The sequence below is a fragment of the Protopterus annectens genome, chromosome 1.part1 (assembly GCF_019279795.1).
Source record: "Protopterus annectens isolate FY-2018-M chromosome 1.part1, PAN1.0, whole genome shotgun sequence".
NCBI classification, from domain to species: domain Eukaryota; kingdom Metazoa; phylum Chordata; order Ceratodontiformes; family Protopteridae; genus Protopterus; species Protopterus annectens.
Genome location: NC_056726.1, coordinates 1,710,613,245 through 1,710,638,754, shown reverse-complemented (window position 1 = coordinate 1,710,638,754; position 25,510 = coordinate 1,710,613,245). Strand labels below are relative to the sequence as shown.

General features: G+C 40.2%; 1 protein-coding gene across 2 annotated transcripts in view; it reads left to right on the top strand.

Annotated features, from left to right (window-relative positions):
- LOC122811896 (proto-oncogene tyrosine-protein kinase LCK-like) overlaps positions 1–25,510 on the top strand; it is a 1,092,777-nt gene that overhangs the window by 75,383 nt on the left and 991,884 nt on the right. For both annotated transcript variants that reach the window (XM_044084047.1, XM_044084056.1), the window contains exon 2: positions 2,805–2,883. In XM_044084047.1, coding sequence (XP_043939982.1) covers positions 2,805–2,883 — 79 coding nt within the window. The remainder of the gene's footprint in view (positions 1–2,804; positions 2,884–25,510) is intronic.

Here is a 25,510-nt window from a genome sequence, read left to right as displayed (position 1 = left end):
ATGTGGCAGCACCACATTTTCTGCCCCTGAACTATCTATCCCCGCAGGTAGTTCTGCCCTGGAGGATAAGCCAGTGGTTACCTCTGAGAGCAGTGGCAGAGGTGGTGAGTTTATTCCTCCATGCTGAGCTGCCAGGGATGGTGCATAGGGTTGTGCACTGCAACTATTGATGCATGCCTATGTCAGATGGAGGGGCAGCTCTCCCTCATTTTACTTCGGACAAGTAGGAGGAAAAACAGATACTGAGTGCTCCATCCAGTGGTGGAGTGAGGTGACAGTGATGACAGTCCAGTGGGTGAGGACTCAATTCTCACTGTCACCCAGCTTGACGAACAGGGGTCCTGGATGCCCACACCCACACCCCATCTATGGTGTCCACCAACCTCTTGTGTCCATTACTGTCCCTGTCTCTGGTCTTGTCTATCTCCAATTGCTTCCTCAACTACCCAACTTACCAGACCCAGACATACCTATGTCCCTTCACCAAAATTCTTCTCTCTGTCTCTAAAAAAACAAAAAATGGGCACCTGTCCCACAAAAAATATGATACCATACATAGTTCTCCATTTCGCACATGTGTCTTCTCTACACACTTGATCCGGTCCAGTTGTCTATACAACATGATTGTGTTATCATCACCCCTCTTTTTGGAGGTGACAGCCCCAATTCAGCTAATATTCTGCATAAATTATCATTTTTTACTGTTGAAGAAATGGATAGCAGTGGTTCTTTTCTACCTTCCTCCTGCTCATTCCTGTATTGCTTTCAATTTGTTCTTCCCCCTGCTCGCTCCCCATTTCACCACTCTCCTGTTTTCCACATTTCTTTTCTTTAAGGCATAATTGTGAGATGGTGCACATTGCGTGCCAAATCCCACCAATGGTAATACGAAAGTACTTAAGTGTTAAATACAACTGCATTCAAACCCAGTACAACATGGCCCCAAAAAGGAACATATCACTGCATTAACACCTGCAGCAACAAAGTCAATTACATAGCAGGTGTATCCCACAGGCTTAGTACTAACTGTCAGACATTAGCAATGCTGACACTGGAATGGTTACATGAAATTCCGTTATTCACTAATCATTCTTAAGTTTTCCCTTTTGCTCGTCGCACAACACTGTGCAAACAAGATAAGCATAGCAAAACTTCTATTCATTGCTCTGTTTACCATGATTGCACTAAGTGATGCATCATCCAAACAACGGCCAAAAAAAAAAAATAATAAAAATGATCGAAAAAACACAATTTGCCAACAAATGAAGAGGAGGTTGGATGTTAATGAAACAGACCCTATGAATTGTGCCCTGCTTATTTGCATTTCCAACCTTGATAGACATATATGTAACATTTTCTAAGTCTAACCTGACACACCCAGCTGATGTAAGCATCCACAGTTGGTATCCATTAAATGCAAACACTGAGGCAGTACTTGCATAATGTTTGCATCCCTTCTGCTTCTCCTCATTTTCCTATTATGGGTTGCCACAGTGGAACAACAGTCTGCAGAATGATTAGAAGTGGAGTTTTTCAGTGTCAAGTTGCCAGCCCAGCACCCAACCTTCCAATATAGACACACACATGCATACACTCACACCTAGGGCCAATTTAGTGTGTCCAATCCACCTGCAACATGTCTTTGGGAGGAAACTGGTGCACCTGGAGGAAACCTACATGATGACAGGGAGGACATGCAGACTCCACACAGAAGGCACCCCCGCCAAGAATCAAACCAGAGACCCTTTTGCTATGAGGTGGCAATGCTAACCACTACACCACCATAGCTGCCCATGATGTTTACATCCATACACAGATCCATTTTTTTGGAATTCATCAGTTCTAATGAATTCAGACCTCATTTGCATCTTCACTATTCTGACATCCCTGAATCTACACCACACGACAACCATGTAGCTAGGGAAACTGTAGGGGAATCAATTTGTTTATGTGTTAAACACAGAAGAAAGGATATTACTTTGAATATATCCACACATAGGAGTACTGATTTTTAGATGATATGCCTGCATTTCATCTGATATATTTGTTTAATGTTTTTTATAATTATTTTGGTAACACAGACTTGTACTCTTTTATCTGTCTGCATTACAAGTGTGCTGTTCACTTGGGGGTGGGAGAGCAAAGCTGCATTTCTTTTACGACACAAAAAGGATTTATGTTGCTATTGTTACTCTCCTTTTGTTGCATCCAGCCTGTACCTGATGTTGTCACATGTTAAGTTCAGTTCTGTACAAATCACACACTTTTTACTTTTTATTCTGTCCATATAGATTCTTTTCTATGGCTATATTCTAAAAGTTTCCAAATTCACGTGGAACAACAGCATGGAGTCTACACAGTTGCTTTATAGCTTGTTGAACAGCTCCACCATTTTAGATTGGTTAATTAGCGTGTAATTCAGCTACTTAGCATACCACAGTGTTTACCTTGTTTGCACTGGGTTGTGTGCCTCTACACGTGATTACCGAATCTAAACTTTTTCACATCCATGTGCGTATAGCACCACAATGGTGGAAAAGAACGAAGCAGGCTTTATTGTATCTCCCCATTGCTCTTTAAAACATTATGATTATAATCATTTTTTGAATATACTGACAGATTTATGCAATATAGTCCCTAGCATTCTTGTTGGCATACCATGTTGTAAATGTGTTTGCAATATACAATCTAAATTTTAATAATCTATCTTGAGTTTTAATGTAAGAAAATAATATATAAAACTGATGCATCCTTTTCTGTTCTAAGAAAAACACAGCTCAGAAGTCTTTTTTTCATTTGCACAGCATTGTGACAGCTTTGATGTGAGAAATCCATTTTTGAATTATATTCGTCAGCCGCCTCATCTACATTCTCCACTGCAAGGTAAAATATTGATCTAGGAAAACTCCAGGTTTCATTCAATATAGTGAAACAGATTATAAACATTAAGTTACATTTATTGCCATATTTATTCATTTTCACTTAATTTTTTAACTTGTCAATAAAATGCTGTTTTATTAGTAGGAAGGTTTTACAAAACATAATATTATACAATATCACATAGTTTCTACTTTAGTAATTTTAACTTTAATTCATTATGTGACCATGTGACATGGTGAAGGGTATATAAATATGTGAAGGTGTTTTAATGGTGTTTCTGATGAAGTCTGAGGCTTAAGGCCGACGAAAGCGCTTAAAATAAACTGCTTGCTGTGGATATATCGTTTGTGTTGCTTGCTTCCATTGATGTGTACATTAAGTTACATTCTTAAGCAGGCAATGCACCTAGAAATAGTAGTTTTAATTACTGGTTTGTAGACCCTGTGAAGGAAAGCATTGAAATTAAATCTTCTGTTTATATGCACATTTGACACCTGTGTAGATATTACATTATTTCCTTACAAATACAGCAGGCATAGCCGGCCTTAGGCATAGGCCAACTAGGCAGCCGCCTAGGGTGCCGCTCTATCAGGGGCACTTTTCCAGTATTTATTTGGTGTAGGTAGACTGGGATAGTGGCACAGGGTGGTGTGGTGGGGGGTGACATAGATCCCTTTTGTCTAGGGCACCAGTTGACCTAAGGCCGCTACTGACAGCAGGTAAAAAAACAAGCTAATGACTGTGTCTGTGTGTGTGTGTGCCTGTGTGTGTGTCTGTGTGTGTGTGTGTGTGTGTCTCTGTCTGTCTGTGTGTGTGTGTGTGTCTAAAATGCATACATATAGTAAATACAGTATGCAGTCACACACACACACACGTAATACATGCACATGAGCATATATAAGTATATGGTTCCCCTTTATTATCTCAAAATACTTAAATCTCGAGTTTCAGTATCTCAAAACCATAAGGGGAATCCACAAAACACCGGCAGCCCAAAACTACAATATTTAAACACACAGCATATACTACACCACACATACACCACAATACCGACACTACAAAGCAAAAAAAAACACACAAAAACATAACACCACACATCCACAAACCTACACTACAAATAAGCTGGGGGGGGGGGCAAGCCCTCCTGCACACCCCACATCCCTGCTACTTATATATATATATAATAACTCCGAGATTGCACAAACAGAAAAAGAAAGCAAACTCACACCCAGACATTCTACAGCCCACACACACACACACACACACACACACACACACACACACACACACACACACACACACACACACACATTACACATATACAAATCTTTACACAATCATAGGTTCATAGGTTCATACTAGGCTATCTGCCCTGGGGCAATTATAAGCCTAGCCCGATTCTGTATGGCTTACGCCACCCCTTGATTTGAGTATACTGTGCCCTTTTTAAAGTTTAGTTTACTGTGCCTCTGTCCAATAGTGACACGGGAGTAATCCCTGGGACAAACCTACGATCCCCCATCCACCTATCTAGATTCTTCTTGAAGAGATTCAGTGAGAGTGAAGGGAGCCTCTGGGTTATGAACCTGTCCCTCCAGCAAGTTCTATTTATTTCTGTGCTGAGGTTCAAGTCCCTCAAGCATGTGGCTCTAAGGGATTGAGATTTACTGAGGTGGAGCATGTCCATTAATTCTGGATTTGACATAGCTTTGTATGTCAGGCATAGATCGCCTCGAAGTAGGCGGTATGCAACTGAGTAGAGCTGGAGTTTTTGTAACCGAGCAGCATATGGCATCTGTTTGAGACCCTTGATCCTCTTGGTGAGATACTTTTGAGGTCTTTCTAATTGCTGCAGGTGTCGGGTAAGGTACATCCCAAAAGGGGCATTGTATTCTATGATGGGCCTGATGAGGGATGAATAAAGGGGCACGATTACCTCTCTTGATCTAGATGTGAAACCCTTCGTGATGAGGTGGGCTATGTAAAAGGTCTTTCTAACCACTTTGGCAATGTGGTTTTCAAAGGAGAGATTGCTATCAACTTGGGTCCCCAGGTCCCTAATAACTTTCTCTGTACTTAATGGGTTTCCGCCTATGTGGTAATTTATGGGCACATTGTTTTTGCCAAAGGGTATGACTATACATTTTTTGGCATTTAGCTTTAAACCATGGTGCTGACACCAGTTATCTGTCTCTGTGAGACCTTTTTAAAGGATGTTTGTGTCAGCTGGAGAGTTGATTATGGCACCCAGTTTGCAGTCGTCTGCGAACTTGGTGAGCCATAGTCCTCCCACATTTGCCTGTACCTCGGAAAAGTATATACCGAACAAGAGTGGTCCCAGGACAGAACCCTGTGGGATGCCACTTGTGACCGGTTTCGAGTCGGACATGGCTCCAGCAACTCTCACTCTGTGGGTTCTGTCTTTGAGCCAGTTTGCGACCCATCTTGTGACATAGGGGTTTATATTTAAGCTGGATAGCTTATCTATGATGCCCGAGTGGGGTATTGTGTCAAATGCCTTTGCAAGGTCCAGATAGGTTGTGTGGACTACCTTCCCTTCATCTATGGCTTTGGTGACTGTTTTGAAGAAGTCAACCAGGTTCAAAAGGCAGGATCTGCCCTTGACAAAGCCGGACTGGGTAGGATATAGTGTCTGTAGGTCCCCAATGTCTTTGTTTATGAGCTCCATGATGATCCTCTCCATAGCCTTGCAGACTAAGCTAGTCAGGCTTATGGGGTGATAGTTTCCAGGGTCCGTAGAGGCTCCACCTTTGTGGAGTGGGACCACTGTTGCTGTACGCCATTCTGTGGGCACATATCCTGTAGTGAGGCTGAGATTGTATAGCTGTTTTATTTGAGGGATTAGTTCCTCTTGGAGTTCATGTAGGATGCAACCTGGGACGCCATCTGGTCCCATGGAAGCAGTGTTTTTTGCTTTGGAGAGGGCAGCCTTCACCTGAGCATCAGAGATGTTTGGGAGGCAGCCCTCTGCCGGGATAGATACTTGCTCTTTTGGGGGGTATGGGGTGGAGAAGTTTGCACTGAACCTCTCTGCCAGGATATTGGCAATGTCTGTGGGTTCAGTGTATTTTTTGTCATTTAGAATCAACTCAGAACAAGTCTGGGAGTTGCATCCCAGGTTTCTAACATAACGGAAAAAAAGCCTTATTGTCTTTGGTGTCCTGTGCAATTTTTCTCTCGAAGCTGGCCTTGGAGAATTTTATGAGGGATCGTAATTTTTTGCTAGTACAGATCAGAGATGCCTTCCCTATTAGGGATTTTGCTCTATCATGTAGTAGCTTCCTCCTTCTGTTGTACAGTTTATTTATGGCAGGGGTCCACCAGACTGGACACCTGCCTTTGGATGATTGGGTCTTGGTTTTGTTTGGGATAGCATGATCCATGTATTCCTGGAGTTGTCAGTAGAATGCGTTTATATAGGATTCTGCAGTTTGGGCCGTAGTTTCCACTGGCCCTGGGGCCTTGAAGGATTCCACTTCGGTTTTGAGAAGTGAGAAGTTCGCTTTTGAGAAGTTTTTCACTGTGGTTTTCTGGGCTGGGGGTGGGGTCGGGATGTGGACATCCAGTGAAATTAATTTATGGTCTGATCTTACCAATGAGGGATATACTTCTGGTGTGGGGCATAGAGTCCCCATGTTGGTAATGATCAGGTCTAGTATGTTGTCCCCTCTTGTGGGAGTGGTGACTAGTTGTTCCATAGCATTTGAGTTTATAATTTCCAGGAACCTTTGGGCTAAGGTGCTGGGGCTTGAGTAGTGCTCCCAGTCAATGTTTGGGTAGTTGAAGTCGCCCAATATAATGGTGTTCGGAGAGATCTTCATGTTCTCCATTGTTTTCAGGAAAGCCGAGTGTGATTCCTGACTTTGAGAGGGTGGTCTGTAGGATGCTATAAACTGAAAAGCAGTCTTGCCCACTGTTAGTTGTACATGGATGGTCTCCGATACTTCGTGCAATGCCACTAACCTGGAGGTGTGGATATCCTTGATAAATATGGAAACTCCCCCTCCTTTTGTGGTTCGGTCCTGGTTTTGGGGCCGAAAAGCATGATATGAGGTATAGCCTGGTAGTGCTGGGGTGCTCTCTGGAGCCTTGAACCAGGTTTCTGTCACTGCACAGATATCGATGTTCTCCATACTGAGGAGAGCTTCGAGTGCGTGCATCTTGAGGTTAAGACTTCTGGCGTTTAGCAGCATTACCCTTAGTTTCTTGTTCCTTGTGCTGTCTATGTGGGTGGGTTTGACTTTTGAGCCTTGCCTAAAAAAGGCACTATGGGGGTGGCAAGAGCCTTTGCCAATACCCAAAAGCCCAGTGGTGACAGGTGCAAGCCGTCCCTAGTGAAGCAATGTGGCTTGTCGAGCATGTCATCCCAGGCTGACAGACACTAGATCCCCTTTGAATGACACCAAAATTTTCGCAAATTGTTAAAATCGATCATTTTGTCTTTGTACTGTGGCATCATTCTAGGTGACGGTAAAATGCTGCTCAGGGTCAGGGTCATACCAGCCTGGGCTACATGATCAGAGAGCTCCTCTATGTCTCTTTTCATGTAGTCCAGGGAGGTACGTCTCAGGTCATTCACATCAGCATGTACAATGACTGAGTCATATTTGTATTTGCTTTGGAGTGACCTGAGTGCTTGCGTTATGTGGCGGATCCTAGCACCCGACAGGCAGCTCACTGTGACCTTCTCTTTATTCAGCCTGGTGAACGGGACATCAGTGTGTCTGACAATAGAGTCACCTATTACAAGAGTATCAGGTGTGTTATTCAGCCTTAAGGGCTGTGGCTGCTTGACACACTGACTTTGTGGGTTATGTGTTGTGCGTGTTTTGTTTTGAGGTAGCGTTTGCTTGGATGTCTGCTTTGGAGGTCTCTGTTGCTTAGGTAGATTCTTATTTAGAGCCTCCGAGTATGTTTTTGTGTATTTATGTGTTTGGTTCGCTGATGTGGTGGGACTATGTGATACTGGAATTGTGTTGTGTGAGGTTACCTTCTCCTCCTGACTGGTTACACCAGTTTTGAGATGAGAGAGCTCAGCCTCCAGTTTGGCTAAATAGTTGCATCTCTCACATATATTTGAACCTGTTTGGAGGAGGAGAGGGTTGTCCGTGTACATGAGACAGTTGTAACATTGCCTCAAAATTCCCAGATTCACCAGCTGGACTGGAGAGGAAACCATTGACTGACCTTTGGACATGCTAGAGTAATGTAGGGAAACTGAATTTAAGACGGACCAATAGAGGACAGGGTAATCGTATAGAGTATAAGAGTAAGTAGTGCTTATGGTTTAATAGTGCTAACTTGTAGGATTACTTAATTGGACCAGTGAAGGGCCTTACAATGAGAATATGGTGTTTAAATTGAGAGATAGAGCAGATCGAAGGGAAAAAGTGAAGAGCAGACTTTGTGGAGCCAGGAATAGTTTAAACCCAATTAGGCGGTGCTGCCCGCTGCTGCGCTATGCACAAAACCACGCAAAACCACGCAAAAGAGGGTTTTAAGAGAGGAAGATGAAGGAGTTTTGGAACTGACCCAAAATGGCCAATAAAACTGCATTTTCGAGTCAGTAACCACTCCCACAGGGGCAGGCAGGCTGTTCAATGTTTTTCACTGCCAATGATCAACAGAGAGACTTCCCTTTAGCCCAAGCAAAAAATGGCCTCACAGAAACTTACAAGCAGTTCAAGAACAGCAAGCCTGTAACTGAACTTTTTTAAATCTCAGAAAAGTGGGAAAAAAGCAAGATTTTTTTTTTTTTTTTTTGTTTTTTTCAGAGATAGCAGAGGTTCACAAGTATCAACAAGTTATAACAGTGCAGTAAATGACCCCACACAAGAGTGCTAGGCCAAAGACAGATATAATGCAAGTTTTGAGAAAAAAATGATTTTAAAAATAAGTGCAAACAGGAAATTCAGTAAACAGCTCTAGGTTGTGCTCTAAATACAGTTACTAATGCAGAAATCAAGTTTAATAACCCAGAAAATGCTCAAAATAGGCGACTATGCAGAAAAACTTAGCAAATAAACAGAGGAAAAATACTTAAAATCTCAAAAGTGGCTCCTTTCTTCAAGGATTGTACTTATTGGCTTACATTACGGCACTTATCCCCTGGTGCTGTTTGTTTCTTTATATATATATATATATATATATATATATATATATATATATATATATATAGATATATAGATATATATATACATATATATATATATATATATATATATATATATAGATATATAGATATATATACATACATATATATATATATATATATATATATATATATATATATATATATATATATATACATACACACACACATATATATATATATATATATATATATATATATATATATATATGGATTCACCTTATAACCTCGAAATACTGAAATATCGAATTTCAGTATCTCGAGACTATAAAACCGAATCCACAAAACACCGACACAAAAAAAACCCGTGAAATTCACAACACCGAAAAAACCGCACACACTATACCACGCATACACCACAACACACACATCACAACATAAACAAACAAAACTACACACATACACAACTCATACACACATAGCAGGGCAAGCCCTGCACCTCCTATGAGGGCTGCCCCACCCCTACTTATATATACTAACTCCAAGATCGCACAAACACAAAACAAAAGCCAACTCACACACGCACATTCTCCGACCTCTCACACACACACATCAAACACATCAGCACACTCACACACACTCTAACTCCCACTCAAAACCCTTACAAAATGCTTACCTGACATAGCACCTACATCCACACATGGCATCGCGCACCATCAAAACACAGTCCCGGACATTACGCAGCATAAGGTCATAACCGCGAATTCGACATTTATTTGAGTTCGCGATTATGACCTTCGTATTACAACATTCGGCTTTATAGTCTCGAGATACTGAAATTCGACATTTCAGTAATTCGAGGTTATAAAGTGTTTATATATATATATATATATATATATATATATATATATATATGTTATTTGTAACTTTGATGATTTCATTACTGCAGCAAATTCACAATCATTATAATACAATATTTTCTTTCAACTATTAATGCAATAATAACATGTATTAAAAATAAAGTCTCAGTTGGAACACACTGAACTTTCTGAGAGCTTACACCAAATTTGCTAGAGTGAGATTTTATACTATGTCAAAGCATTAAAATAAATAGGTACAAGGGAGAAGCTCACAATGTAATATATAATAACTGTAATATTACTAATCATGACTCAAATGGTCATGTCACTTGCTCTGTCCAAGACATCCATTTCGACATGGTTTAGTGCAACTTGCTCCAATATGCTATGAGATACAGAGAAAAAGGAAAAAGAGAGAAACTGTGGAAGCACAAAGGATTTTACAGCTTTGAAAGCTCCATAACAAGAAGTCCTTCCTCACAGGTAGCAGCCAAAGCTGAAGTGTTTATTTAATGTTCTAACATATTTAAAATATGTAGTACAAACCATGCTTCCACTCCCAGAAAAAAGAACTGTGGCAGAACAAAGTAAATTACAACTTGTAAAGCTGACTTAGCTTCCAAATGCTGTTCTGTAGCACTGCTGTTTGGGCTCTCCTAAGAGACTAGAGGTGAGTTTTGTTAAGTGCCTTCTTTACTGCAGGAACATTCTCAGCTTACAATACTTTACTATAACTCCTTTCTTCTACCCTGGCATGCAAAAAACTATCAAACAGCCTACACATTCTGCTTCACCACATCCCAAGAAACACCCTATCGGTGTTTAAGCCAAATTTTGATATCAAGTCACTGGATGGGCATTGAGATTCCATGGGTGAATGAGACTTTTGAACCCATCATTGTAGATACAACTCATAAGTCACAAGGCTGTGATCCCTACTGGTAACTGGTCCCCAAACCTGTCCTGCTTGTGTGATATACTGTGTCTCACATGCAGTACCTTGCACCCAGTGTCTCACCTACAGTTTTTCACATGCAGTATCTTGCATGCAGTCATACATGCAGTGTTTCACTTGCAGAACCTTGAATGCAGTCTCTCGCATACAGTTACTAACATGCAATTTAGTATATTCAATGTCTCATTTGCAGTGCCTTGCATGACGAGACTTACAGTTTTTTACATGCAGTGTCTCACATGGAATGTCTTACATACAGTTTCTCACATGCAATGCCTTCCATGCATACCTCTCAACTGTCCAGATTTTTGCAAAACATCCAGATTTCTGCCTAATAATTTTGGTCTGTTCCTCATAAAAGTTGCAGTTTTCTGACAAATCACTGAGGATTGAAGTCACTAAATAATAATAAATAATGACAGATATTTGAGTTTCATACTTCATACCCTCCAGAAAAACATTATGCAAAACCTGTTATTCTAGTAATTTTTTTTTAAGTTTATAGAAGCAATATTAAAAGTCTGTCCCTATTTTTGGGCCTTTGTTCCCCCACTATTTTTGGCTTTGTCCAGACTTCTTGCACTGAGAGGTTGAGAGGTATGCTTGCATGCAATGTTTTACATATAGTTTCTTTCATGCAGTGTTTCACATGCAGTGCATTACATGCACCATCATCACAGGCTATGAAGTGGACTTGTGCATGTAACACACAGAAAGCACATTTGTAACATTCTCCCCATGACTGTTTCATTTGTATTTCCCCTGACAACATTTATCCTTCAGGAGAAGTTGAGAAGACAGAACTAATTCCCTCTGCTTCCTACAACATAGGAAAGCAGGTCTTCACCTACTTCACCCCCCCCCCCGACAACACACAAAATGATCCTAGTAATGACAGTCTGTTTTTCCAATACCTGGGTCAAAAGCAACACAAACAGGCATAGGTTTGTAGGTTCATAGGTAGGTAATAGGCTATCGGCCCAAGGGCTTAAGTAAGCCTAGCTAAAAGGTTCCCTGGCTTACACCACCCAAGAAAGTTAATTTCCTGTGCCCCTGTCAAGCAGAGCCACAGAAGTGATCCCCGGGGTGTATTTCCTATTTCCCATTCACTCATCAAGATTTTTCTTGAAGAGTGCTAATAAGGAACTTTGCTTGACATAGATGGGTAGCTTGTTCCAGAGTATAGGAAGTCTCTGGGACAGGAATCTATCCCTCCAGCATGTCCTGTTTATTGTGGTGGCAAAGTTTAGGTCCCTAGAGCGTGTAGCTCATAGGGATTGGGATTTCTTTAGGTGTAGCATGTCCAACAGCTCTGGGTTTAACATAGCTTTATATGTTATGCAGAGATCTCCTCGGAGTAGGTGATATGCTACAGAGTAAAGCTGAAGTTTTTTGAGATGGTTAGTGTAGGGCATCTGTTTGAGGCCAGTAATCCTCTTTGTGAGGTACTTCTGTGGCCTTTCCAGCTGCTGCAGATGTCTTGTGAGGCACATTCCAAAAGGGGCATTGTACTCTATAATGGGTCTAATGAGTGCTGAGTAGAGGGGAACAATGACCTCTTTTTTTTCCTGGGTGAGAACCCTTTTGTGATGAGGTGTGCCACATAGAAGGATTTCCTGACTACTGTGGCGATGTGATTATCAAAGAAGAGACTACTGTCCACCTGGGTCCCAAGGTCTCTTATCACACATTTGGTGTTAAGCAGACTGCCGTTTGTGGTAGTTCATGGGTACAGAGCTTTTACCAAAGGGGATGACAATGCACTTTTTGGCACTGAGCTTGAGGCCATGCCTCTGACACCAGGCATCTGTCTCAAAGAGGCCCCTCTGTAGGATGTTCACATCATTTGGAGACTCAACTATGGCTCCTAGTTTGCAGTCATCTGCGAACTTTGCTAGCCAGAGGCCTTCTGTGTTAGCCTGTACTTCAGAGAAGTAAATATCAAACAGGAGAGGTCCTAGGACTGAACCCTGTGGTACTCCAATTGTCACTGGTTTAAAGTCAGATTTGGAGTGTGCAACTTTTACAGTGTGGGTTTTGTCAGTGAGCCAGTTGGCAACCCATCTTGTGATGTAAGGATTTATACCTAGTTTAGTGAGTTTAGCTATAATTCCAAAATAGGCGATGGTGTCAAAAGCCTCGGCGAGGTCAAGATAGGCTGTGTGAACCACCTTACCCTCATCTACAGCATTGGTGACTGCCTCAAAGAAGTTGTTCAGGTTCAGAAGGCATGATCTGCCTTTCACAAACCTGAACTGGGTGGGGTCCAGAGTTTGGAGGTTACCAATGTCTTTGTTTATGAGTTCCATAATGATACGTTCCATTGCCTTGCAGACCAGGCTCATCGAGCTAATAGGGCAATAGTTCACAGGATCAGTGGTGGCTCCTCCTTTGTGGAGTGGGATAACTGTTGCTGTGGACCATTCATTGGGCACAAAGCCTGACGTGAGACTATGATTGAACATGGTGCTTAGGTGGGGAGCCAGTTCATTCTGAAATTTGCATAAAACGCAGCCTGGGATGTTGTCCAGTCCCATGGATGCTGTGTTTTTGGTTTTAGAGAGTGCAGCGTTTACCTGCATAGATGTGATTACAGGGACTCTGCATTCTTCCTGTACAGATATGGGCTCTTTAGGGGGTGAGAGGGGGGGTTAACACTGAACCTATCTACAAGGATGTTGGCAATATCAGTTGGTTCTGTAATTTTTGTGCCATTGTGCTGTAACTCAGAGCAGATCTGGGTGTTACCATTGAGATTCTTGACATAGCTATAGAATGCTTTGTAGTTGCCCTTAGAATCAGTGGTGATTTTGTTTTCATAGCTAGCTTTGCAGGATCTTATAAGGGATCTCAGTTTCTTACTGAGGAAGACCAGGGAGCTCCTCCACTCATGGGATTTTACTGTCTTTTGCAACAGTTTCTACCTTCTGTTGTAGAGTTTGTTTATGGCAGGGGATCACTAGATTGGCTTCCTTTTTTTGGAGGATAGTGTCTTGGTTCTGTTTGGGCTAGCATGATCCATGCACTCGCGTAAGTGCTTATAGAGTGCATTTGTGTAGGATTCAGCAGTCATAACTGTATTGTCCATCTGCATGGGTGTCATGAAGTTCACCACTTCTGTCTTAAGAAGCATGAAGTTGACTTTGGAGAAATTTTTTACTGTGATTTCCTTAATGGTGAGTGGGGGCGGGATGCAAATATCTAGGGTGATTAGCTTATGGTCGGATCTGACTAACGAGGTGTGGAACACCGGTCACTCATGTTGATAATTACTAGGTCTAGGATATTGTTGCCCCTGGTGGGGGTGTGGATAAGTTGATCCAGAGCATTGGAATGTATGAATTCCAGAATGCGTTGAATGAAGGAGTTGGCACATGAGTAGTTTTCCCAGTTAATGGTGGGGTAGCTGAAATTGCCCATTGTTAGGGTGTTTGGTTGAACCCTAATATTTTCCAATATATCAAGAAAAGAGGAGTGGGAATCCTGGGGCATGGTGGGGGATCTGTAGTAAGCTACAATTTGGATTGCAGTTTTGCCCAGAGTTAGTTGCACTTGGATAACCTTGGATGCATTATGCTGCGCAACTAGCCTGGAGGTGTGGATATCCTTAATGAATATGGGCACACCTCCGCCTTTGGTGTTCTGGTCCAGGTTAGATGGCCGAAAAGTGTGGTATGAGTTATAGCCTGGTAATGCAGGGGTGCATCATCTGCTTTGTCATCCAACCAAATATACTAGTCACCAATTGCTCTGAAAGAACTTTCAGCAAATGTGCGGTCAAAAACATATAGTTTAATGAAGAAGTTTTGGAGGTCTTTCTTGTGATATTGCAGAGATGAAGCCATGTCAGTGATCCAGATGACCCAGTTTCTGCTGTTCCTTCAGGTGCTGGAGTATCAGTCCTGGGGTGGGGAGATTGATTGGCTGATGTAGCCTGTTCTACTGTGAAACCATTCTCATGCTGAAGTGGGAGTCCATAATGCAGCATGGAGGCTGGGGATGTGAGTATTACAGGTTCTTATGCAATCAAACACTCACTTCCTAGAGCTACTGGGATGGTGGTGGTTTCCTGTAACTGTTTTTCATCCCAGTGGAGTACATATGGGTTGATCAGTCACTGGGAAGCTGATGTCTGTCAGGTAGGAAGGACAAAACATTACTTATGATAGTTTGCTAAAATAAACCATCCATATTAAGTGACTGAGTGGTTGTCATGGGTAATCCTATAAATGCATGATTTATGGAATAGTTTGCTTGACCTTCTCACCTGCCTTACCAGCTGACCATGCTGTCATGATACTCACCTGCCTTACCTGCTGACCATGCTGTCATGATACTTACCTGTCTTATCTGCTGACCAGGTTGTCATGATTCTCACCTGCCTTACCTGTTGACCATGCTGTCATGATAGTCACCTACTTTACCTGTTGACTATTCTGTCATGATACTGACCTGCCTTACCTGGTGACCACAGTGTCATGCTACTCCAACCATCTGACACCAAGAATTAAAACAAAATCTCACCTCCACAAAAATAATTCAAATCCCATATCAGCATTACTCTACAATGCTTCAACAGCAACATTAGTTAACTGACCTAGCCTGCCATGTCTAACAAATGCACACCAATATCAAGTGTCTAAGACTGTACTTGCTATAACCAACTTAACCTGTCATCACTATTACATGATGTCTAACCTATAATTGTGACATATTTCTTCATTTAGCCTTGCTGTATGTTGACTTTCTAGCTGTTACATCTATTCTACTTCAACTATTTTTAAACTGCCTTTATAACCACCATATTTGAGATTTCTATTCATGATGTATCTATACTAAACTATATCCAGCAGTACTTCACCAGTCTTCATTGACTACTTTAATATAAAATAATTACTTAGTTACAGCTAACATAGTACTTGTCTAACATTTGTATTAATTTATATTCTGTATAATTATTCTGTATTTTTGATATATATCCACTGTAATATTTCATTTGCATTGATGTATTATTACCATTTATATGTACATTATCCTTTCAGTTTTCTCCAGGTCATTTTAAAGAGGAATACCAAAAAAGAGCCAACACTGTCAACAAAATATAACTAACTAAATAAATGCATACATATGATTTAGTACTTGATCTATTTATGTCCATTATATTACAATGCTGAATTTTAGCAGATGTTTTTTTTTCTCATGGTTTTATGAATGGGACATTTTGTAAATTAACTTGCACTTGTTCTTAATGATTCTGTGAGACAGTAAGAGATACCTCTCAGGCTGGACCATCCACTAAAAAAACAGTATTACAGTCAAACCTGACAATTAATGAATACCTCAGTAATTAATTAATAAAAGAAATGGATACATATCTCTGTGGAATGTACTCCCCAACCAATAAACTTGGGGAAGACTGTCCACATTTTCACAGAATGTCATGATTATTGCCTCATATTTTTTATCTACTTCTCATAAAATTTGTAGTTTTCTGGCAAATCAGTGAAGATTAAATTCACCAAAAAATACGAGACATTTGAGTTTCATACTTCATATCCTTCCGTAAATGCATGGCAATACAAAACTGTTTTTATTCTAGCGACTTTCTATGTTTATAAGAACAATATTTAAAATGTTGCCCTATGTTTGGGCCTTTGAATGATAAATGTTCACTGTCAGTAACAGGTCACTGTTATTATAGCAATAACCCACGCCTGGGTGTGGGTAATGCTAAATTTACCCACGGTTGGCGTGGTTTGGTCCCGAGGCTAAGCCGAGGACCAAAAAAGCCAACCGTGGGTAAATTTAGCATTACCCACACCCAGAAGTGGTTATTGCTATTTTACCATGACATTATTTAAGAAAAGAAACTATTCCTTTTCTTAAATAATGGCATAGTATAATGCCTGTTTACTGCCCTTCCGCAGATGCCTGGCATCGCGGCAGTTCTGATGTACTGCGCTGCGCAGGTACATCAGAGTTGAGCAAAAGCAACGGAGAAAGCAAGATCTCCGTTGCTTTTTTTTAGTGTCTCGCTATGTTAAACTCATTTAACATTGCGAGACACTAAAAAAAGCAATGGAGATCTTGCTTTCTCCATTGCTTTTAACACTGTCTCGCTATGTTAAATGGGTTTAACATAGCGAGACAGTTTAAAATAAGCAACGGAGATCTCCGTTGCTTATTTTAAAGCTGTCTCGCTATGTTAAACCCATTTAACATAGCGAGACAGTAGAGTTATACTAATGGAAAAAAGTCCGGGGGACCGGACCTTTTTCCATTAGTATAACTCGATTTACAACGGGCACGCTGGCCAATCAGCGTGCACGTTTTGGGGGGATCATGGTATAATACTGTAGAATTACTTATGTTCTTGGATAATATGTACTTCCCTCCTCTTTAGGGGAGGGCTTGATTGGAATAGTGTGTGACTATTTGTGGCTAGAGTATAACCTTTTCTGCTCATTGTAAGTAAATGACATAGTTTCCCATACCATTTGTAAGTTATAACAGCATGGTTAGAGTTTTTTGTCTTTCTTACATGTAAACATATGTGCCTGCATTTATCAAACTTAGAAAATCTGCATCCTTCAATTAAAAAAGCAATCATGTCTCAGTGGATGTTAATTTTCTGTTCTCTCTCTCTCTCTCTATATGTGTGTGTGTGTGTGTGTCTATTTTTGTGAACAGCAAATGAAAACATTAAAAACATTTCTGTGGTATAAATTGCCATATTCAAATTATAGTGCCCAATTACACAAAGTATAGCCATGAAGCTCTAACTATGACTCAGATGACCAAAGTAGAAGTAATTGCTTGAGTGATCCCTAGTTATAGTTGGAGGGGTTATGTCTGAGGGTATTTTAGGGGGATGGTTGGGGGTGAGAGGTGGACATAGCTGGAACTGCATTTGTCTTCTAACAGGTTTGCTGTATTGTCAGGCTTGGTGAATGTGGTACCTTTAACCACCAATTCAGTACATTGCACATTGAGGTTTATGACATAGCTGAAGAAAGCCTTATGGTTATCATTTTACCTGGAAGGATATCTTAACCTCAAAATTGGGTTTGCTTGACCTAGTTATCCTCTTTGTTGCTTATTTAGTCTGGAATTCAGTTAGATTAAACAGAATAGAAGTTAGAAAGCTATTCAGTTTGGGACAACAACGATTAACTTTTCTCCAAAGTAATGACAGTCATTTTGAGCAGGTAGCATCTGAGGCTATGTTTAAGGCCTGCATAATCACTGGGGTTAGATTTAGTATAATAAGGTGAGGAATGCGATTCAGTGAAATCACTTTTAAGGAAATTTAGAAAACAAAAAAAGAGTAATGTCCTATGGGAGTTAAGTACAATAATCGTCATATGCGAGGCTTCAGCTTCTTCTTTGATAGATCCTAAAGTAAGTGCTTACAGTCTCTGGGTAGGTTACTAATTTCTGAGTATAGAACATCTTGCTGAAATGGATTTTAGTGAAGCATCCAGAATGCGACTGGGCATTTCTTTAGGCATGAGTTCCGTACCTTACAGAGTGCAACACTAAAGGCACTCTTATCAGATGTTTTGTAGAATCTGGAACTCTGCATCAAGGGGTCACCTGTTGACATAAATATATTTAGTGGGCCATGAGGGGAGAGAGAAATCCAGTGAGTTGCTTAGATATCTTTTGCCAGAGTCAGAAATATGATAAACTGGAAGAATCAATGGTATTGTAGATGAGATCTCATATGAGCAGTCAACATCTAACCTATCGGATGAATTCTCAGTGATGTATATTCAATGAAAAACAAACCCACTAAACCGGAGGGTGAATTCCTCATGTGGCTTGCACTGCCCCCACACCTACCTTACTTAAATAGTCCAATTCCACAATCACACAGCCATTATGACAAGAAATACTCCACTGCAATGATGAAAAATAACTCTCATGTTCTGCAACTCCACAGTACAACATGCACAACAGTTAAAATATGTGAGGACTGTTCATTTTAGGAAATTGGTATCTGGAAGACTACATTTGTTGATACATTTTTTTGTTGAAAGATAACTAAAGACTCTTTCCGCCAAGCAAAGCCAGTATGTCACAGTAATGGACATTAAACTTTGTCTCGCTGATGAATTTACTAACTTTGTGCTATAAACTTGATTGATTCTGCAGGTCATATTGTGATATAGCAGTCAAGACCACAGGAGAGAGGTAGTGTTTGACTCTGAAGAAGGAAACAACTCACAAGTTTTTTTTTTTTCTGGGATGGATAATCATTCATCATTGCCCGAGAATTAGCACAAAGAAATAAGGGTATGAGCTTTTGACACAATTTCCCATTCAGGTATAGCAAAAAACTAAATAAACTGTGAATAAACCTCTATGTCACCTGCTGTATTGCTAACTGGCTCACATATAGGATGCAGGTAATTAAAACAGGGAAAGTTACCACCACAAAGAGACTAGTCACCAATGGAGTCACCTAGGTTCTGTGTTGTGACCTCTCTTGCTTTGCATCTATTTTTTTTAAGTAAATGCCAATACCAAAGGACTCTAGCTGTCTACATTTGCTGATTGTAAGCTAGAAACAGTAATTAAATCTCCAAATTACTTGGCCACCCTGCATGAAGTTTTGTCTCAAAAAATAACTGGTGTCAAAGGCATGGTCTGAAGCTAAATGCAAAAAAATGTATTAGTATATCCTTGGGAAGTCATCTACCCCAGGAAAATACCACATTGAAAATACTCCCCTAAACGTTAACCCAGTTGTTTGTGATTTGGGAACTTATGTGGACAGTGACCTAACCTTTGACCAATATGTGTCAACTGTTGTAAGAAAGTCCTTATATATAGCTTTTAAACAAAAGTATTGTGTCTAGATTTATGGATGCCATTGCCCCCCTTTACTCGGCTCTCATTAGGTCAGTCATTGAATATAATGCCTCTTTTTGTATTTATCTATCAGGACATATGTAACAAGTGGAATGCCCACAGAGTTACCTTACTAAAAGGATACAAGGCCTAAACAACATGTCCTAAATGGACTGACCCAAAGCCCATTCATTATATTTGGTATCCTACAGACTGCTAAGAGGTGACTTGTGTCTGGCATACAAAGCATCCTGCGACCCATTACCGATGGATTTACTGTACATCGGCAAGTCAAATGTCATCAGAAGTAATCATTCTAGGGATTGAAACCTCTTCTTCAGCATCAGCAGAATGGTTTGGTGGGACAGGTATATGCTGTGGAACAGTTTCCCCATCCACATAAAACAAAGTTCATCCTTGTCCTTTTTCAAGTGCAATGGATGGAAAGCAGAAAATTTAAACCATGGCTGCTTTCTGTAGTAATAATGGATAGAAGCAGCTCCCAAATGCTTTATTCCATGTGTGAAGAAAATGAAAACACTGTCATCTGTGTTAGCATGTTTGGCAGGAGATTGGGTGTCTATATTTTCAGATTAATTTGTATTGCAGGCCAGCATGTCTAATTGTGGAAATGTAAATATGTTTTTAAAATGTTGAGTATCTCCCTCTTTATACAAAATGTTTAAAGAATCTGTCAGTGATTTGAAACATTCCTAATTGCACATGTTTGTGAGGGATTCTAAAGTACAATCTGTGGAGAATCAGCTGAACAGTAGGTGATGTCATTAGAATGTTCCTGGTAATGGTTGCTAGGTGATTATTTGAACAGCTGACTGACAGGAAAAATAACTTTTTCAAACAGCTGACTGTTATTTTTAAAATAAGACAGTTGAGACTGTCAAGTGCTGAACAGTTTGTGTAGAGCAGCAGTTAGTGAAGAGTTGCAGTCAGTTACAGTGCTGTGCAGTTCATACCTAGGAAAAAGGACTCACCAAAAACTGTAAGCCTGCCTTTGCCTTGCCGTTATGTTTTAGATTAGATCAGGGACAGTGTTCTGTAGTTAGATTAGTAAAGTTTAGTTATTTAGCTAGAGTTTTTCTAAGATGATGGACTTCTATCCTAGAGTTTAATTTTATATTTCTGGTGATTGAATTCTGGTGTTTATTGAAAGTTATTGATTTTAAATTATTGTAATAATTTTACTTATTATTAAATGTTTTTTATTCTTTATATTGTGGCGGGGCAGTCAGTGTGTTCTTTAGAGCTTCGAGAATGTTTATACCTTTTTGATACTCCCCAGGTCACCTTGAGTGCCTGGCTGCTTCCAGTCATAGCTATCATTTATTTTGATATTTAATTTTTACTAATTGATTACCCTTTGAAGGGTATGTAGACCTGTCTGACTCTGGTGGCAGCATTATCATTTGTACCAGGGAGGGGACACAGCTGGAAATCTGTGTCAGGCTTCCCATAAGTGTTTGAGTGTGGAAGATTTAAATTTATTTTGAGTGGGAGTGAGTCAGAGGTCTTAAACTGGAACACATTGCTCTGAAGTTTATGATAAGGGATTACATTTGGGGTGGACAGAGGTATATAGTCCAGTCCCAGGAAGTAGAGCAAGTTCCTGTTGTGCTCTTGAGGGAAATTGTAGAATTTTACTCTTGTGTGCTCTGTGCTCTGGTGTTTTACGTGATGCTTCCACACTGGAATCAGTGGTGAGAATCAAGGCTCCTTAATTACTAACCTGGGTTTTAAGTGGGGGATGTCACATTTATTGTTGACAGTCTGGTGAAATATTGGCTGGATGTCACACCATGTATGGGTCCCCTCAAATTATCTATGGTATGATCCCAGTTATTCTCATTAGGGGTAGAATACAATTATTGGTCATGAGAGGGGTAAGGCCAATCTATAACCAAATGGAATAGGCTCATTTAAGTAAAAAACAGTGAAACTGCCTAGGATTAAAATGGCCCAGAAGGGCAGGTAGCCTAGTACTTACCTATACATCTATGAGGTATTAACTAGCTGCATCCTATAGTTCAGTGTTTGATTACATCATTCTCCATTTTACAACTGTATAAGTGCACAAGTCACTTAACCAATGTTCCCAAGCTGAGCCTGAATAAAGGTTCATGTAAATCAATGCACTATCTTGGTTAACAAAAATAAATCAATAAAAAAATAAAACAACTATGGAAGGTCACATACTCAGTAAAGGTTGTTTATGCAGATGGTACCTAAAATATTTGACTCTACTGCAACAACAATGTCCTGTCTACTAAGAATGCTTGCTTGAAGTAAGTTGTCTCTGTCAGTAGTCCACTTGGAAATGGAACCCAAAAGTACTGCCAAAAAACTGTTGAGGTGTCATTTCTCCTGAGTATGTGAGCATGCTTTAAGGGATGATTTTATGGCAGTTGATTGTCATTTGTGCACTGAATAACCTCTCAATTAAGTCAGATGATGATCTGTAAGTGACTGGCATGCACCTAGCAGAACCATTGTACACCTTCATAAAAAACAACATGATTAAAGCATAGCAGCTAAGTCTAAAAATCACCCACCCACACCTATAATGCTTCAGATCCAGTCTGCTGTCTAGTTCTAATTGTCAATGCCAGCAAATACAGAATGCATGGTGACTAAATACCAGGAAAAGATAATGCAGTGAACTACCAAGGTGAAATTTATCACATTTTTAGTATTTCATATTTACATTCAGATGCAAACATTGTCACCCTTCTTTTCTCTTATCTGTTATGTTACCTTTATTAAATTAAAACCCAGTAAGAAGAACATGGTATCTGAGAAAACAGAATTATATCAAGTTTCCATAATATCCTTTCCGATGTATTTTTTTCTCTTTTACCCATTGTTCATATAATTTCCATTTTAGGAGAATCTGTGCATTAAAATTTAGATTTTTTTCTTTAATTCTGAAATATTCTACCCATGACATGGATTGAATATAGATCTCCATATATTAATAGAGACAAAATTAATACCTCACTAAAAACATAAATATCTTTCCCAGCTTACTAACAGATCAATTTTTCTGTAGCATCAAGTCTGATTTCAACCCATCATGTTTAATGCTTGCAATAGTTTAAATTATCATCGTCTTTTAAAATATATTATTACTTTTCTTAAAACATAACTTGTCCAATCCTAACTAATATAATTCTGTTAAATACAGCAATATTTCTGTAGACGTGGCTAGAAAACACACCTTTACACAAATATATACAATTGCCCAGAGTTGCATTAATAGATATCCTTACATTCACTGCTGCAGTATTCTTCTGTGATGGGATTCCGTGTTGTGGAAGCCTAACTTCTGGCCAATCTACCAAAGCCTACTGCTGCTTTAAGGTAAGCTGAACATCACCCAAATGCTTCTTGCATAGCATGGGGCATGACGGCGGCATTCAGCTGCCAGTCCAAATGCTTCTTTTCACAATTGGTCTGTTCACCTACATCCATTTTAGGCATTCAGGCATACCATCTTCAGAACTTCTTTGCCGCCAGTCCAAACGCTTCTTTTCACAATTGGTCTGTTCACCTACATCCGTTGTAGGCATTCAGGCATACTATCTTCAAAACTTCTTTGCTGCCAGTCCAAACGCTTCTTTTCACAATTGGTCTGCTCACCTACATCCATTGCACGCCAGATAAAAGCTTTTTCATTCTCCACTAAATGTCTATGCCTGTTAGCTGAATTCTAATAGTTGCAGATAGATACTGTGGTTTTGTTTTTTCTAGTTTTTTTGTGCTTTTTGGGGATAATGTCATCCAAAAAGGATACATGCCAGTGCAGGAGACAGATTCCCATAAAGACCACCATGATAAGTATCTTTTTTGCCTAGGAGCCTCTCACAACCATACATCTTGTTCAATTTGTCAGGTTTTCATCCCAAAAAACCCTCATAGTAGGCTTTCTTCCCTTTCTTTGTATCTTGAAAATCAGCATCTTAAGCTTCTTGCTAAAGATATTATGGAAGGAATCTACCACTCTGAGAGTAGGGAAGAAGAAGGTAAAATAAGGTACGGCCAGAATCCTCCACTCTTCAGCCTCTGCTGGGTGTTTCTCCTGAGGTCATTACAAAGCCAGAGGCTTGTCCAGCTGTGTTGTTGGATTTCTCTGCCATGACCAAGTTTTAGGCTGGTGAGGATCCGACTGGCAGCACATCCAAAGAGGCTTTGCAGACATCGGTTTCAGACGTTCAGGAGGAGCCACGGTTGATTTTTACAGAGGTGCCTAGGGGGAAGTCCTCAGATTTTACTTGGGGAAGAAGCTCCTACTACGGTTCTTGATTACTGTCTTGGGGTCTAAGCCTTCTCAGTTTTATAGGGTGGACATTCTCTTAAAAAAGAAACAAAAAACTAAACATGTTTCTTCTACTCCAGTGAGTGGCAGGCCTTTACTCAGGAGTTATTTGTATGCTTTAATGTCATTAAAGCCTCCTCAGGGAGCTTCTGTTCCTGCTACTCCTTTGTCCATTACTCACCTTAAAAGGCCCTAGAGAAGCAGATTCTTCTGAGGAAGAGTCAGATTCAGATAAGGAATCCCTGACTTATTCTACTTAAATTCCTTCTCCTTTGGACTATGGGTCAGATGAGGAGGAATATAATAATGTTGATATCCCTTTTGAGGATCTCTAGGATGATGGAATATTTTAAGTGGGATTGTGCTCAGGTCTGTGATATCCATATGAGGTACTATGAGTTGTTGCAGTTGAAATCTCCTGAACCTGCGGCTATTACTTCTGTTATGGCTGCTTTGCTGGATGCTTTTAAAAATGCCTCTAATGTGCTTGACTCTCTTGCTCCTTGCTTCTAAGAAGCATGATAGGTTTTAAAGGGTGCCCGAGGATTCTAACGTTTTTTATAAATGTCCTGCTGCTGACCCCTCTGTGGTGACTGTAGCCTCTGATGAGCCATTTCATTTGCTTCCTTTGCCCAAGTTATTGTTTTCTGACAAGGACAGCAGCACCATGGAAAGGCTGGGTAAGAAGGTTTATACGTCTGCTACCACAGCTGTTAGGGCAATTACTTATCAGATCCATATGTCTACTTATCAGATCCATATGTCTAGCTATGTGTTGGCGCTTCTTTCTCAGGTCTGTCAACTTATTTCTGATTTTCCATGCTCTGAGGGTAAAACTTATGCTCCTTCCTTGCTAGTGACTTCCTCTAGTTGTTTATCATTCTAGTAAATGTAGTTATTATGCGATAGATGCCTCTTCTAGGATGGCTATTTTTGATTCAGTGATGAGGAGGTATTCTCAGCTTAGGTTTCAACCTCTACCTGATGATATTAAGGCTAAAGTGATGGATGGTCCTCTGGATACTAAACTTTTGTTTGGGGAAGCAACTGCTGGTTTGGTTTAGTCCCTTCAGGATAAGGGAAAGACTTTACAGGAGCTTAAACATGTGTTTGCTTCTCCTGTGCCTAAATTTCCGAGAAACTACCACACTAGACAGCTTTTGTTTGTAAGCAATCTCCCCCTTCTACAAAAGGTAAAAAAAATGGCAAATGACCTCGTCCTGCTAAGGCCACTCAGTCTTCTGGTATTCAGAAGCTTTCCTTTCCTGATAAACTAAATGCTGTATGATTTTCCGTCATTTTCCAGCCACATTCCTCTTTCTCTTCACCTTTCGCTTTCTCTTCTTGTTTAGCTTCAGATCACTCAGGATTCTTGGGTTCTGTCCATCATTCATCAGTTGTACTTTATGGTGTAGAAATCCTATCCTCCTTTTTTGGCATTCCTCAGCTTCCTTGAGAACAACTTCCCTTTTTCCCCAGAGGTTCTTCAAGATCTCTTGACTTAGGGTACTATTCAA